The sequence below is a fragment of the Sciurus vulgaris genome (genome assembly GCF_902686455.1).
Source record: "Sciurus vulgaris genome assembly, chromosome: 5".
Lineage (NCBI taxonomy): Eukaryota > Metazoa > Chordata > Mammalia > Rodentia > Sciuridae > Sciurus > Sciurus vulgaris.
Window position 1 is genome coordinate 124182782 of NC_136465.1, and position 15806 is coordinate 124198587.

The 15806-nt window shown below is 34.9% G+C and overlaps 1 protein-coding gene across 4 annotated transcripts in view; it reads right to left on the reverse strand.

The window, feature by feature from the left end:
• Window positions 1–15806, reverse strand: part of TAFA2 (TAFA chemokine like family member 2) — a 445765-nt gene that overhangs the window by 4977 nt on the left and 424982 nt on the right. Inside the window, exon 5 of one of the 4 annotated variants that reach the window (XM_079139704.1) lies at window positions 6434–6652. The exons of the other annotated variants lie outside the window; for them this stretch is intronic. Within the exon in view, the coding sequence (XP_078995830.1) occupies window positions 6641–6652 (12 nt within the window). The 3' untranslated portion in view covers window positions 6434–6640. Of the gene's footprint in view, window positions 1–6433; window positions 6653–15806 lie in introns of those variants that run through there. 4 annotated transcript variants of the gene reach the window in all.

Here is a 15806-nt window from a genome sequence, read left to right on the forward strand (position 1 = left end):
GCCATCCTCCTGACTCAGCCTCGCAAATTGCTAGGATCAAGGGCATGTGCCACCATGCCCAGCTTACTTATTTGATTTTCATCGGACGACACATTACAGTTTGACATGCAGAGGTCTAGATTAGGCCAGGATGGTGAGAATACTAACCACACTGTATGTTACATGTGACTGCTCATTTTACCAATATGTTCAGGAAGAAACCCTTGTTAATCTCACAGTTTTGCTGTGAGGATCAAGTATTGCTAGCTCTCTCAACACAGAAGATTTATGAAAGAAAAGTTTTAGATGTGAGTTGTTTTAAATGCATAAATCTTAAATAAGTCACTAAAGTTGAATGAAAGCATCATGCTGTCGGACATTTACTTGCCCTTTTCAACACAGTATAAGATGAACACATATGAACACATCAGCATTCTCCCTGTCAAACTCTAGGTTTATACCAAATTAAACGGCAAATCCTAAAATATATGGAACACATATTTTAAAATATTTTAATATATTTTAAAATACACAGGAAATGATTCTGAATATTATCATCAATTTAAATTACCTAAATGCAAAATTCAAACAATATTTTAAGTCGAAGTCAATGTCTAAAATTAAACCAAAAAAACCCAACCATTAAATAATTATATGCTCATTAAATAAGTAAGGCTAAATAATTCAAGTTTAAATAGAATGCCTGCTAGTGGCAGGGCTGGGGACAAACTACATTCCATTTTCTCCTGTGTGGGTTATAAACTAGAACACGCTGGTATATAAGAGTTGCTTAAGCAATGGTTATGTAATCCAACATTTTAAAAAGTGGAAGTAATTTTTAACACACTAACTTGAACATTGCCATATTTTTAGAACTTAAATATTACTCTTTTCACTCAAGTTGTATTTTTTAAAAAAGGCCAAACAGTGGACGTTTTACCTTCTAAGGAGGATTTTCAGCAACTAAAAGCAAGAGATTGCAATAAAATCAGTTTTACAGGACGGGAAATGGCAGTTGCTACCATGAATGTACACTCTCTTGTTCTGAGGGCAATAGATATAAAATACTGCAGGAGGGAGAGAAAGGGTCCTGCCATGATTACGGTTACGCCTGGAGCTTCCTGTGCTATAATCACTATCTCAGTACATTTGCCTTTCTATGGGCGATATTTCACACAGCTGTTCTTTTTTATGTAAATCTTATTTGTGTGTCCTGCTCACCAGCCAGTTTGATAGTTGCAACCACTGGAGTGCTCAACATATGCAAAACACAGAGAAAAATAATTTCAACCATAGCTTCTCCAGTCACAAGCACAACGATATGCTGGTAATGATTCACCAGAAAGAAGAGGCTAATCTGCTAATATTGAACAAAAAGTATAATTCCTTAAGAACAAAACATCCACTTGACCCAATCTAACAAATCTAGAATAGAATCTGGATTACATTTGTCAGAAATTCATGCTAAAATCATGTCAAATCTATTCACCAATTTAGACTAAGACAAATATGACATTAGTTAAATTTGAAATAAAGCAGTCATTAAGTTTAGTCTGTTTCCATTTTATAATATGAGCATTTTGAAATGCCCTCTATCTGTCTCCAAGTTAAAGTTAGAATGTTGGAAGGATATTCTAGAAACTATTTTGTCCTCAAGTGTAAAAGATGTTTTAGCAAAATTTTTAAAATCTTTATATTTCTAAAGCCAAATTCCCTTTTTTTTCTGTTTATATTCTGCTTACTAGGTTATCAGTGGGAGACAATATAACTATGATTAGAGACATAATGCCAAATAGCCTGAGCTCTGTGGGCAGACCACCTGTCCTATCACTTTCTAACACTACAAGATTGAAAAAAATTAAACTCCTGAGCTTTTGTCTCTTTGTGTGTAAAATGAGGATATTATTAATTTACCCCACATATTTGTTGTTGTGATTAAATCAAATGATCTTTGCCGAGTGCTTGAGCCAGTAAATGCCTTTTAAATAATTGACAAGTGGTAACAATGATAATTCTCAAATAAGATACAAAAAGTGATACATATGATTCATATGGAGAGGTTGTATTCTTATCTACAAATACTGATTTAATTAAAGTTAATTTTGTGTTTTTACAATTATTTCTTCTCATAATCCTGTTAATAATAAAAGTCATACATCAAAAATGTGACCATTGATGTCTTTTGCAAAGGTTGTGCCTTGACATCAGGTTGCCTAGGGTCAGTGGTCAGTTCTGCTGCTGACCTCATGATCATAGTAAAGCAACACTACTAGCATCTGCCCCGTAGGGCTGAGAAGTATTAGATCAAGTGCTGAGAACAGTGCCATGCAAAGGAACACTCAAGGAGTGCTGTACCTGTTAGCTGTTAGTATTCTGATATATATAAATTTTAGGCATCTGAATGCTCTCAGTTTTTGCCCCTGATTATTTCTGAGCATATGTTACTAGTCTTCTCAGATACAGAATTCCATTCTTTCTTTCTCTTTGCTACGGGCCAGATGCCATCAGTCTTTGCATGCAAGACATATATTTAGGATTAGGCTTTAAAATTTAAAGGTCATTATGATTATGCCAAAATAAATTGCAGATCTTTAAATCTCTTCTTCTTCATTGATGGTTCCTCTGACCTAGTTTTTTATTTCTATCCTACATTCCCCTATTTTTTAAATCTCAGTTGTCAAGTTTGCCATCTACATAAATCTGTGATATCACCATCAAAACTGCACAGCATCAGTGTGAATCTTATGTCATATTAGCTTGATTTACAAAATAACATATTCTCTTCTATAATATGGTCATTAAAATCTTGTTATGAGGACTGCTGAACAACATTTATATTCTGGTATATATAATATCAGATACAAACACACAATAATAGAAGAGACAATGCTTTCTGAACATTGCAGTCATTTTCATTTAAAAAAGTTAAATTTTCACTAAATGCCCATGTTATTGGAGAAACGTGCATTTTTGAACTAATGAACATTATTTAAACAAATAGAAAGCAAGGGAATGTGGCAGTAGTTTGAGAGTAGGCATCAGGTTCCAAAGAAGTCTATGTCCAATCTTCATAGCTGCTGAATAACATCCCAAATAGACCCAATTTCAAACTAATATTCCAATAAATTTAACTTATTCGATCAAGTTGTAAAAAGAAGAATAGAACACCTTCATAATCTTAAGTGCTGATTCAAATGAACTTTTCCTTTCTTGGAATATAATGGATGCTTCACTGCCAATGTATTCTTTAAATGTAGCTCTTACAAGTACAAGAATTAAGCTCCTGCCTCACTTTTTGTGTACAAAATGTGCAATTAAAACATCATTATGCTGCAGTAGCAGGTTTTCTCATTTAAGCCAGAGAAAAGCTGTTGTTAAGTTGGTTATAACTATACATGAATGCTCTTGTCCTATCTCACAGCATCTTACACAATAAGGTATTCCAAAATGAAAGAAACCTGTTTGTTTGGGATGTATATGCATGAGCAAGCTGACTAGATAGCTTTCATGCATAGGTGAGGTCCTATAAGACAATGACATACACCTTCATCAATATGCCCACCTATATAAAAATTGAGCCTATATTTTACTATAAAAGTTGAGCCTATATTTTACTTTCATGGTGATGGAGGTGATTTCTATAGCCCTGAAGATTCTATTGTCATATTATCATTTAATTCTGCACCTTTTCCTTCCTGCAAAAGAACTTCTGATGTTGGACTTGAATGTTTATTTTAACACTGGGTTAGTAAAGGCCATCTGTATAATACTTCAGCAAGGGTCATCATTTCCACTAAATGACCTTGAGCTATTCTGTTATCTTTTGTATAAACTCTTAAAAAATTTGTCAGCCTTAGGTGAGTGGAAAGATAGTTATTTCAAACAAAAGAGAGCATTTCTGTAGCTGTTTATATTTAGGTGCAACTCAGTGTGAGACCCAGTGTGGAAGCAGAAAATAGATATTCCCTGAATTTCACCTATAATCTCCTGGACTTCTAGGAAAAAAAAAAAAAGAAAGAAAGAAAGAAAGAAAGAAAAAGAAAAAAAAACATAGCACCAGTTATGACTGAGAAGAGGTAGTCTCATTCTGCTACTCAGGAGACCAGATTTTTTTTTTTTTTACCAGTGTCAAAATAGTTTTAAAACATTGGATAAGTCACATAGAAATCCCAGAATCTTCAATGTTCTTATCTGCAAAGTTAGTAGGTAGGATTCAGTGAGCTTCCCTTCTAACCTCCCACTACTAAGATTTTTCCTAAGATGCACTGATTCTCTAAAACTTGGTCCTGACCAACTAAACTCAGCAGAATAAACATCATTTTATTTAAAAGACCTATTCATTATATTAGAATGCAGAACTAGTGAGAACTCACCACAAATACAACATCTGTCAATGGCTTTGAGCTTCCTGTGCTGTGCAAATAAAGATCCTGACTGGAAATGAATCTTTTGAACAGATGGACCTGCACCATTTCTTGGAACTTTGAAAGCTGTACAGTGTGCCTGCCATGAACTCTCCTACGTGACTCATGGAAGCAGATGATAGTTGCACTGCCATTTATGCACATCAATTCACTCAGAAACTGATCAACTGATTGTCTCTGGATGACATTCACTATGAGGAAAACAAAGTACTCTCTGCTTTCTCTTTGGGAAGTTAATAAATTGCTTGGGGATTTTTCTCAGATTTCTTAAGACAAGACTTCCCTTATTCTTCCCCTGGACCCACAGCAGACATACTTTCTCTTTGTTGCAGATGGAAAACTAGAAAAAATAAAAACCAAAAAAACATAGTAACACATGAATATAACAGTTAAGGCAATAGCATACAGAATTAGGAGAACTTTCTTGGAAACATCCAAAAATTTCTTAAGACAGAAAAATGATTACTTTAAGTGCCTTAAAGCCAGGTATGGTGGCATACACCTGTAATCCCAGTGACTCAGGAGGCTAAGGCAGGAGGATCCTAAGTTTGAGGCCAGCCTCGGGAACTTAGCAAGCCTCTGTCTCGAAATAAAATATAAAAAGAAACGGGGATGTAGCTCAGAGTAGAGCAACCCTGGTTGAATCCTCTGTATCACTAAACAAATAAATAATAAATGCCTCAAGGAAATATGAAAATTTTTAAAGATATTATGTCTATATGCCAGCATAGTTCACACATTCTTAAAGACAGTTGAAATTTTAAACTCAAATGGAATTTCTCTTATTTGCAAAGGAATCATTTGAATTGATAGTTTTAGTTCACTTTCTACAGTAAAGTTTTATTTTAAGTTTAAATCTGGTCAAGAATCACACCTTGCAAAGACTTAGCTTTGCTACATATGAAGGAGAGCAGAAGTAAGATGCCACATGAGAAAAAATTAAGAAAGGCTAAAACTTGGAAGAAATACTTTCTAGTGGTTTAGAGATTACTAAAAGAGCAATTTCTCTTAACTTCCTGGTTGGTTTGAGTGACAAACACGAATGGTTCTTGGTAACAATCTTTCCTTGAGATACCTGCCTGGATGAAGGATATATTACTGTCACTTTGAAAGGGGCTTGATATAACTTGAGGAAGGTCAAAGCCAGAACCAGCAGTTTTTGAGAACATGCCAGAAGCAGGACATTTCTATCTCCTTTCCATTCCTATTTTTTCCCTATAATTCCTATAATTAAATTTAGTACTGATCATTCCACATGCTGTAAATCTTTAAAATAAAAATATTCCCTCTCTGCATGTTGTAGAAATAAAATCCATTTTCTGGAAGGACAGGACGACATAGACAATGATGTCTAATGTGCAGGGTACTTGGACTTGTTTTCCTTATTTCTCAGCTATAATCCTCCCTGGGTTTTTCTAATAATATAATCACAATTCAGTAGACTCAAATTTCCAAATTTCCACCCAAGCAATTACAAGTAGCTAAATCTGGTTGCTACTTGTAATTACTTTGGTGCAGGTTTGACCTAACATTCAATATAGGGAAATGCTAATATATAAAGAATGGACCTTTAGGTAAGAATTAAGTCTGGCTTTAGTTTATGGAGATTAAGTGAAAGCCTGATGGTCTAGTACTTTTCATGCTAATTTCCAATTAATAGCCAGAGGTTAAGGAATATATACAGGCTTTTATACTATCCATTTTCTATCTTGGGAAAGCAATACTGCAAAGCCACAATATTGGCTTCACCAATTATAACATATTGTCCCTTGGTGAAAAAATTGTCCAATGTATGGACCTTATATCACTCCAAAGAATGATGACTCTCCCCACTTTTTTTATTAAAAAAAATATTGTCTTTCCTGGTTGACCACTGAAGCAGTTCTTTGTCCTCTAAAGTTATACCAAGTTCATCATCAGGGGCACCTGGAATGCTAATGGTAACTATAAGAAAGAGTAGGTCATGGTTAATTCTGTTACCATGATGTACACACCTGCTGCTCTGTGAGAAATAAACCAAGACAGGAGATCATTTCTGGAGTTGTTTTGAATCTTTACTTCTCAAGGAAACTTCTGCCCCTTCCTTAGAATCCGACCAACACTAGGATTCGCCACAACTAATGCTCCAACATGGAGCCAAAATATATTTGAATGTGGAAAAATAAAAAAAAAAAAAAATTGTCATCAGGCACAGCAGAAACCTTCTCTTTCTACTTCTCCATTCGAACTTGAAGAGTTTACACGTTTGCCTAAGAAACAAACACAGGTCAGGCACTCCACTGTTCAACATTTTATCACAGGAAGCAAACATGGGAGAAAGAGAGGATTTCAGCAAGCACAAGGACAGCAAGGCAATCTCCCATTACCTCCAAAAAAGCTCATGGTAGGGATGGATCTGCCTCCCCCTTAGAAGATTATAAACTCTCAGTTTTGTTTATAATTCAGAGACACGCATATTTATCAATGGGCTCTACAATGATTTTTATAAGAAATTTGAAACAAGCATGGTAAGAATGCTTATGAATAATTTGGGAAGCATCCTGAACAAACCAAAGAAAAAAATTTGTTAAAATCAAGTGAGAAGGTTACATTGAAATCAGTTGGTAGTCATTTTAACACAAAAGTATAAAGGAATGATAGAAGCAATAGTATGTAGTAACATTCAATTAGAATTAAAAGATTTAGTATTTAGTAGTCATAACCATTCCAAGCTTTTCAGAACACCCATGCTTACAGTAATGCATGATTTGCTGAGGCATGAACTTGAATCTCACACACTTTAAGGCAGGTAAATGAGATTGAGTCTAGCCATCCATGGACATTCACTTTTCAAGTCAACTTTGCAGTTCTTGACTCATTGTCGATTCTGTAACCCTGGTTAACGGTTTGAATGAGATCATGACATGTTTCAGTTGTAATTTATAACATTTTATAGATAGACTTTAAAAAGATTTTTTTAAACGTTCTCTCTTTCCCAAAGTAGATTTCTCAAAACATACTTTTGAATTTCAAATATTTGAATAGCAATTTAGAATTTGAAAAAAGTTGTGAATAGCAATAACATATATAATTAAATCATCTGGAGGAGTTGTTAGTAATTAAAAATCAGATAATACAGGGTTTTGGTAGCATGAATTAAAAGTAAAACTAAAACTGCCTACATAAATTTGAGAGGTCAGGACAGTTAAAAGTAATAGTGAAGAAAAGACAAATCATGTCATAAAAGATAATTATATTTTAAAATTTGGAAAAGATTTGGAGTTCTCGATTAATAAAAATAGGCCCCTTATCCTCAATTGCTAACCTTCACCTCTCCCTGCCCAACCAGGAAATGTAAGATTTAAACACTGGTCTGAGGAAAAGTAGAACTTTCATGTTTGAGTTTCCCCTTGAATGTAGCTGAATTTATCCAGATACATCAGAGCCAAGACAGACATGAAGTGGGTCAGTGCCGTGCCTTGCAGGGGACACAGGTATGACACTCAAAGACAAATCCTGAAGACAAAGGATGGCATTCAAGAAAATTTAGAGGAGCTTCATAAACTTTAGAAAAAGCCAGGAGCAGAGGGAGAAACATACCTCTTCTATTTTCAATGCTCCACTTTCTTTACATTGTTCAAAAACATGGAAAGTCTTTTGGAAAATAGTATTTAATTTCATATATCTCCACTGGATATTTTTTAAAATAGCATAACTTTTTTCCATGTTTTACCTCTATCCAGTTTCTAGGCCCTATCATAATCAAGACTTTTATTCCATCTCATTTGTACAATTGCAGTCATGTAATAACTTCCTGATTTGTCTTCCTAACTCGTCTTGTCCCTTATAGTTCCTTCTCTTCTTTGCTATCATTTTTTCTTAAAAGATGATTTACAAAATGTATCTTATTACAGAAAAGAAATCTAAATTCCTGCTCATGATATACACAGTTTGTCATTATTAGACTCCAACCCACCCAGCTCCGTCTCCCCTTCTTCCCAGAGGCTGCACAGAAGTACATGTGCTCAACTCCAGCCATGCCTCACTGTATGCTGCTGGATGTGCCCATTTATCTCCTTCTCTTCATGACAATTTAACTCCGCCTGGACAACACTAGTTTCAAGTCCCAGATATGTTTCCGTATCATGATTCTTCCAGTTAGAACTTGGTCCATTATCTATTTTAAGAATATTTCATCATATTATGATTACTTATTAAACTGTTTGCTTCTCTCATCAAACTATGAGGTGTTACAGAAAAAACACTAGCATTTATTTTGTTTCCTTAGTACAAAGGAGCACATAAATGATGTCTAATGAGAGATTAAAACAGTGGATGAATGAAGAGTAGATGGACAGAAAATGAATAAATGAACAAATTAGTGAATGGATGTATATAAAGAGAAATGTAAATTTAGAAGTAAGAAACTAGAACTAGTATTTGGGTTCTCTATAAACAGCAAGGGAAATGATTTGGTGAACCAGAAAGTCAGTTCCTCCATGTTTAATTTTTCTACGATTAGTCCCAAGATTGTGCAGTTTCAGAATCTGAAGTCATATAGATATGTATGGGTCCTGACATTTAGCTTCACGTTTGTACCTCAGATATTTAAATTTATTCTCACTTGGAAAAGGTCTGATTTTTAAAACAAAATTAATTCATGAAAATAATGATGCAAGAAGATAATAGCAATCTGTGATGCTTTAATTGGTGTTAGACTAACCACCAGGGATGTGGAAAATGTCCAAATGGATACATCAAGGTTGATGCTGGTACAGCCATTTACAGTTCATATTTCAGTTAGAAATTATACCATTCTTTTTTTTTAAAGCATTTCTCTCTTGAGTAATTTCCATAATGCTGCTTAACACTGTTAGGAAATTTTTCTCATGAATGTTTTGTGGTGACAATTATCCTACACCTAAGAATTATATGCTCACTTGACATCAAATATGGTGGTATAATTGAAATGGCATCACATTTCCTATAATGGAACACAGTAAACAAACACTAAAATGATTGATTCACCACCACTCCCAAATAATACTGTGCATGCAGTCACACACATACAAACACAGAGAATACAACAATCTCTATTTATTTAAAATTTAGGATCCCTGACCCAACTCCCCCACTTTTCCCCTCTACCCCTCGAATATAGAGACTGGTATTTTAAAAGGAAAAGTTGACTAGAATGTCAGAGACAGCTCGTCATTGAGTTCCTCAAGGAAACTTTGAGCCTCCTCATCCTACTTTGACCTCCATTTCTCAGATCGGAGTTGCTAGCATCAGTAGGTAACTTAGATCATACCATTTTTTCTTATAAAACCCTCAGTATTACACTGTAAGTAGTTCCCATTTACTGTCATTATTAAATTAGTTTCTGAACTAATTACTATTATCCTCAGTTTACAATGGAAGAAATTGAAGCTAAAATAAATTAAATGAAAATTTCCAAAGATGTCTGAAAGTAGTAAGTGATAATCTGGGAGCATGCTTCCTATTTTAGGCTTACAACCCAGTGAAACAGGCCATGTGTTTCAGATTTCTCTATTCGTTCATTTGACTATTATTTCTGGAGCACACACTAAGTGGCAGGCACTGTTCTAAATGTGAAAAAAGTAGCCAACAACCATTGTCCCTATGGAACTATCTAGAAAGACAGAAAAACAGCATATATACTAAGCAAAAAATTTAAAGTTATTTTAGCCCTCCCCAAGAGAAAAATGAACTCAAGAGGAAGAGAGGCATGTTTGAGATGGGAATGTAGGTTAGCTGGTATAGTTAGGGAAGTTTTGCTGAGAAAGTGAGGTTTCAGCAAAGGCCTACAGAGAAAAGAGCCAATCAATCCAGTAGCTGGGGAAGAGCATTTCAGGCAGAGGGAAAAGCATACGCAAGTGCCCTGAGACAAGAAAGTGGTGAGGCAGCAGTGGAGTAAGGAGGGGAGAACGGTGGAGGATAAGGTGCGTGACAAATGTGGTTATGCTCCTACATTACTTAGGGAGGATAATCAGCAAGCAAATGCCCATCGGCCCCTTGCTTACAGGGTCCAACAAAAAGGAACTACAAAGAAGTTCCCAGTAACACATAGAGCTCTACACTCTCTTCTCTCAAAAAAAGCCTCCTTCCTGGAAACTGAAACTGGATAAAGCTTGGAAGAACAGGAGAGACCACATAGATTTCTTTTTTCTTTTTTTTTTTTTTTATTGTAAACAAATGGGATACATGTTGTTTGTCTGTTAGTACATGGGTTAAAGGCATACCATTTGTATAAACATAAATTAACATATGGTAATGTTGTTTGATTCATTCTACTATTTTTTCCCTTCCCCCCACCCCTCCCACCCCTCCCACCCTTCTTTTCCCTCTAAACAGTCCTTTCTTCCTCCATTCTTGTCCCCCTCCCTAACCCTAACCCTAACCCTAACCCTAACACTAACTCCCCCCACCCTCCCCCTTATGTGTCATCATCCACTTATCAGCGAGATCATTCGTCCTTTAGTTTTTTGAGATTGGCTTATCTCACTTGGCATGATGGTCTCCAATTTTTATAAGCCTGGAAGCCACTGTTATTTCTGTCTGGACAGTGATATCTTTCACCCTTTAAGGAAAAGGAGGGTAGTAAGCAAGTGATACTGTGTGGGGAAGGGGTTGGTTAGGATAGGAGGCAATAGAAGTTTTTTCCTGGCAAATGTCTTCAGGTAACTAATGGAGAATAATTCCTGAATGCATGTTTTCTATTCACTTAAAATCTAGCTAGAATGAACATTTCCTAGTATAGAAAACTATGCTAGAACAAGAAGGCTTCTCATTCTTTCACTCTAGCACCACAGCATTTGGCTTATCCCATATTCAAGAAAGACCAGAATCTTTCAACCTGTTCAGTTGTTCTTTGTTTAAATAAATTCAAAAGAAATGTGAGTTGACTTATGAGAAAAAATACCATCTTTTGGTTTTTAGGAGATTCAGAAAGGAAGAAGTGGAAGAATAATTTAAATTACTACCTGAGGCAGAGGGAAAGGGATATTTTAGGTCCAACACCATCCATGGAAAACTGGTTTGAAATGTGTATAAGAGAGAAAGATAAAAAGCATTTGGTCCATTTAGACTTTCCTTACCCAAATATTTATACTCATAATGTGGATGCCAGACTGCCTGGGTTTAATTCCAGTCCCAATGCTTAGATACTACATAACTTTGGTAAACTCTTTATTCTCAAACTTCCTCATCTGCAAAATAAGAATAATGATTAAGCTATTTGATGGGGTTGTTACTATTAAATGAGTTAATGTGTGTGAAGTACTTTACCATAGTGAGAACTGAATATTATTTTTACTAATTCTAGTGGAAATGGAAATGATATATAAGTAATGACATTAGAAAAAAAGTCCCTTATCATGTGACTTCTCCTGAGGAATTTAACTTTTTATAATCAGAAGTGTTCCTATTTAGCAACAATTTTGCCACAGATTCATTTTGATATTAATATCATGTTTTTAAACTTTCTTTAGTGTTTGCATATTATGTATGTTTTCTTTTTTTGTTTGTTTACCTTTTTCCTTAAAGTTCAGATTAATCTGTTAAACAGCATGTATTTGTGTTTTGATCTTTTGGTCTACATTGACAATCTTGCCTTTTAATTGGGTTACTTAGCCCATGTGCATCTGACGTAATCACTGGTATGTTTGGGTGAAAGTCTACCATCACCGGAGTGCTTTCTAGTTATTCCACTTGCTCTTGATTTCTTTTTCCTCTCTTCTTTTACCTTCTTTTGCATTCAGTGTTTTTATTAGTCTATTATTTCTTCATTGGCTTGTCACTCACACTCTTCTACAGTTCTTTTCATGGGTAACTTAGTGCCATGACTCTGCAGTTTGATCATTATTGTGTGTTACTTTTGCTGGGGTTTGTTCATGTTGCCCTGTCTTCATGTTTGTCTGGTGGCTTATTTTTTAATATATTTTTTACTTTATTTATTTTTATGTGGTGCTGAGTATTGAACCCAGTGCCTCACACATGCTAGGCAAGTGCTCTGCCACTGAGCTATAACTCCAGGCCCATGTCCGGGTGTTTTTATTTTCATATTTGAAAAGTGATCCTACTTTGATATTGGGATGGTAATCTTCCCTCAAAGAAGGATCACTTTTGCTTTTGCCAAGTGCATCCTAACAATCCATGTTCACCTCAATCCAATTTCAGGTATTAAAATGATTCAGACTGAGTCTGGGAAGTGCTGTTCTCCTAATTCCTTCTAACTTCAGGGGGCTGGGTTTCTAATATAAAATACGAGTAATTCACCAGGACTCCCTTCTTGGTGATCCTTGGCCTGCTATGCAGTCTCCTGGAACCTGCAAGGCTACTGATGAACTTCTAGTCTTTACACCACTCCTCCTAACATTGAAAATTTCCTCTATGTGTTGACACAGAACTGGACTAGTAGCTCTTGGTCTTCATCTTCCTCTAGACTCTGGACCAGTAACTTCACTTTCTCATGGGTTTTCCAATGCCTCAATGGATAGTGTTTTTAATCTATTTGGTTTAATTTGTGGGAATAGGGGGAAGTAATTTGAAGATTTATGGGTTCAATTTCACTTGGTGTTGAATAATCATCTGCAAAATTATGTAATATTTGAAATTTATCTTTGGAATTCTCCCATCTGTTTAGCCCTTCTGTGTTATAATCATGTTTAGACTGAGACTAAACTTGCTCTCCTCTAAAGCTTAAAACAGAAGCTAACTGATACTTATAGTTGGAGTGACTATATCCTCCAGTTTTCCTTGGATAGTCCTGATTTCCAACTGTTTCCCTGACTTCCTATTAGATTTGTCCTGGAAACGTGGCCTGGTATGGACAACAAATTGTATTATCTGCCACATAGAGCAATCACCCTTTATCATGAATATTTGAAATTTCAGTAAATAACCCTTGAATTTTGAAGTCTTCAAACTATGAAAAAATGACTTTCTAATGCAAGAATTTTAACTATCATAATAAGCCAAAAAGGAGCATACTTTAAAGCATAAAATATTTCTGAAGCCTATTAAATAACACCAAGTTGCTAATAAATGTTTAAGGTTGGTACTGCACAGGGTTCCCAGATAGAGCACTGCACTGACTTCTTCAACTTTCCCATCCTTAAGATGAGTCATGGAGACTGTAATGCAAAAGACTGACACCATATTATCAATGAGTATTGCAGTCCATAGACCCAAACTCTAAGAATCCCAGGAAAGTGATGGCAAACACTATTACCTTTGAAACAAAAAATCTGTTATAACAAGGAAGTAGCTTCTTATGAGATGCAGGCCTATTTTAAAACATTGTGATACAATTTTGTGTTATCTAATATCTAATATTGATTTTTTTGTTATTTTTTCTATTATACTATAATGAAAAACTCTATTATAATAGATTTTTCCAATTGCTCCTAAAATTGAAAAATGAGAATTATATGTGGACTTTAATTTCCCCTAAGTTTTTTTTTTTTCCCTTTCTTTACCATGAGTAATTAAAAGTTTACTAATAAGTAAAGTATCCTGTACTACTGAATGTTCATTTGCTGGTGATAGTGATGATGATAAAGAAAACAGTGATGGATATAGATTTCAGAGTGTCAGGCAGGCAATAAATATGAGGCAATGATTACAAACACAGGGTGAAGAATATCATCTAGTCATGGGGTTATTCTGACTTGGCTATTTATTCACAATGTGACCCTATTTCTGTATACTACAAAAAAAGCAGTTTTCTTATCTATCTACTAGTGGTGCTAATCCCTATCTTATCACAATGCTGGAAAGAATAAATGCAATTATGACTGTAGTGAGAATGTAATAAATGGTAACTCAAACTCTTTTAAACCATGCTTTGAAATAAATATTTTCAAAGTCATAAATTTATCTATTTAAGAATATTCTCATTATTTCATTGCTATTACAAAGTATGAATCTAATTATGTAATAATAAGGATTAACCATAAATGAATTTCTGGCTTTTTAATAACTATGATTATCATTTATAAAGCTATGCATTTCCCGTACAAAGCACAGGACAAGTTCTACGTTATTCTCAAATGTTATGCTTGCTACAGTCAGGAAAAATTGTAAAGTAGGTATATTATGCACACAATGTCTAGTGTAATTTTTTATCTCCTAACAGCAAAAATTCACTTACTACATTTGGTTGAAATGTACTGAGGTTTAAAAAAATCACTTAGCTTTATTTGTTATTCCATAAATAGGAATTATAGGTCTCTGCTAATTGGTGAATATCTACAAACACTTTCTGCATCAGTTTTTCTTGGTGCTTTGTGATTTAATAAGAACATTAATGTTCTATTAGTAGCAGCAAAATGGGTAAGGGTGGCTCGGCATTCAATAAAATAATCTTTTACTACTTCAACAACCACTCTAGGCCAAACTCATCTTAAATCGTTACAGGTACACAAGTAACAAGATTAAAATAAAAATCACACCCCCAAAAACCTAGAACATAGACCCAGAATGACAGTCTTCTCTCTCCAGTTAATAAAACATTTTAATCATAAAGACACACTTTTTTGTAAGGTGTCTTTGAGCTGTACTTGGAAATAGTGAAATTGAATGAAGGTCAATAATTGCAATGGTCAGGGGGAAAAAATGCTCCCTTCACTTTGTAGCCCCAGTAAATCCTCAAAAGGTATGACTAGAAAAGCAATGTCTGGTGGCTATAAAGAAGCTAATGTTTATGCTCTTGAAGCACACACCTGGGAAGACCACCTTTACCGTTGATTAGTACAGTACATTTCCACCCACCCAGTTTATGTAACTGGAGTGACAAACTCTGTGCTTATTACAAACATCAGAATCTACTTAGTTTGGTTCCATGGGTTTCTCTCTAGGGTAAGTTTTTGTGGCTATAGTAAAGGGAAACAGGTACAGAAAGAGCAACCTCCATTGAATCCGTGCTTTCTCTTTAAAACCCTTGTTTAAATATTGTTGGAGGTAGTAAAGGACATCTTGAGACATTTCCACATTGGTATTTATTTACAAGACTGACTACTGTGGAATAATGCTCACATTTGAGTTATGTGAAAACTGGTCCATTTTATTAGCCTATTAACAACTTGCTTGATTTATGTATTTTACTTTAAAAGCACAAACACTAACACTTGCCAGGAATTATTTTAAATACTTTACAATGTTAAAAATGTTAACACATCTAAGGAACTATGTGGTAAGTACATTATTGTCCTCCCTCACAGTTGTAGTGAAGAGCATAGATATAAACCTCCCAAGTCCTCCAGCTAATAAACTGAAGAGTTAGAATGTGAACTAAGTAATCAGACTTCCAGAAACTGTTTTCTTAATCCTTATAACACCTTGAAGCTTTTTTCAGCAGAACACATCAACCATCTTTCACTGAGATAAATGGTATTCATTAGA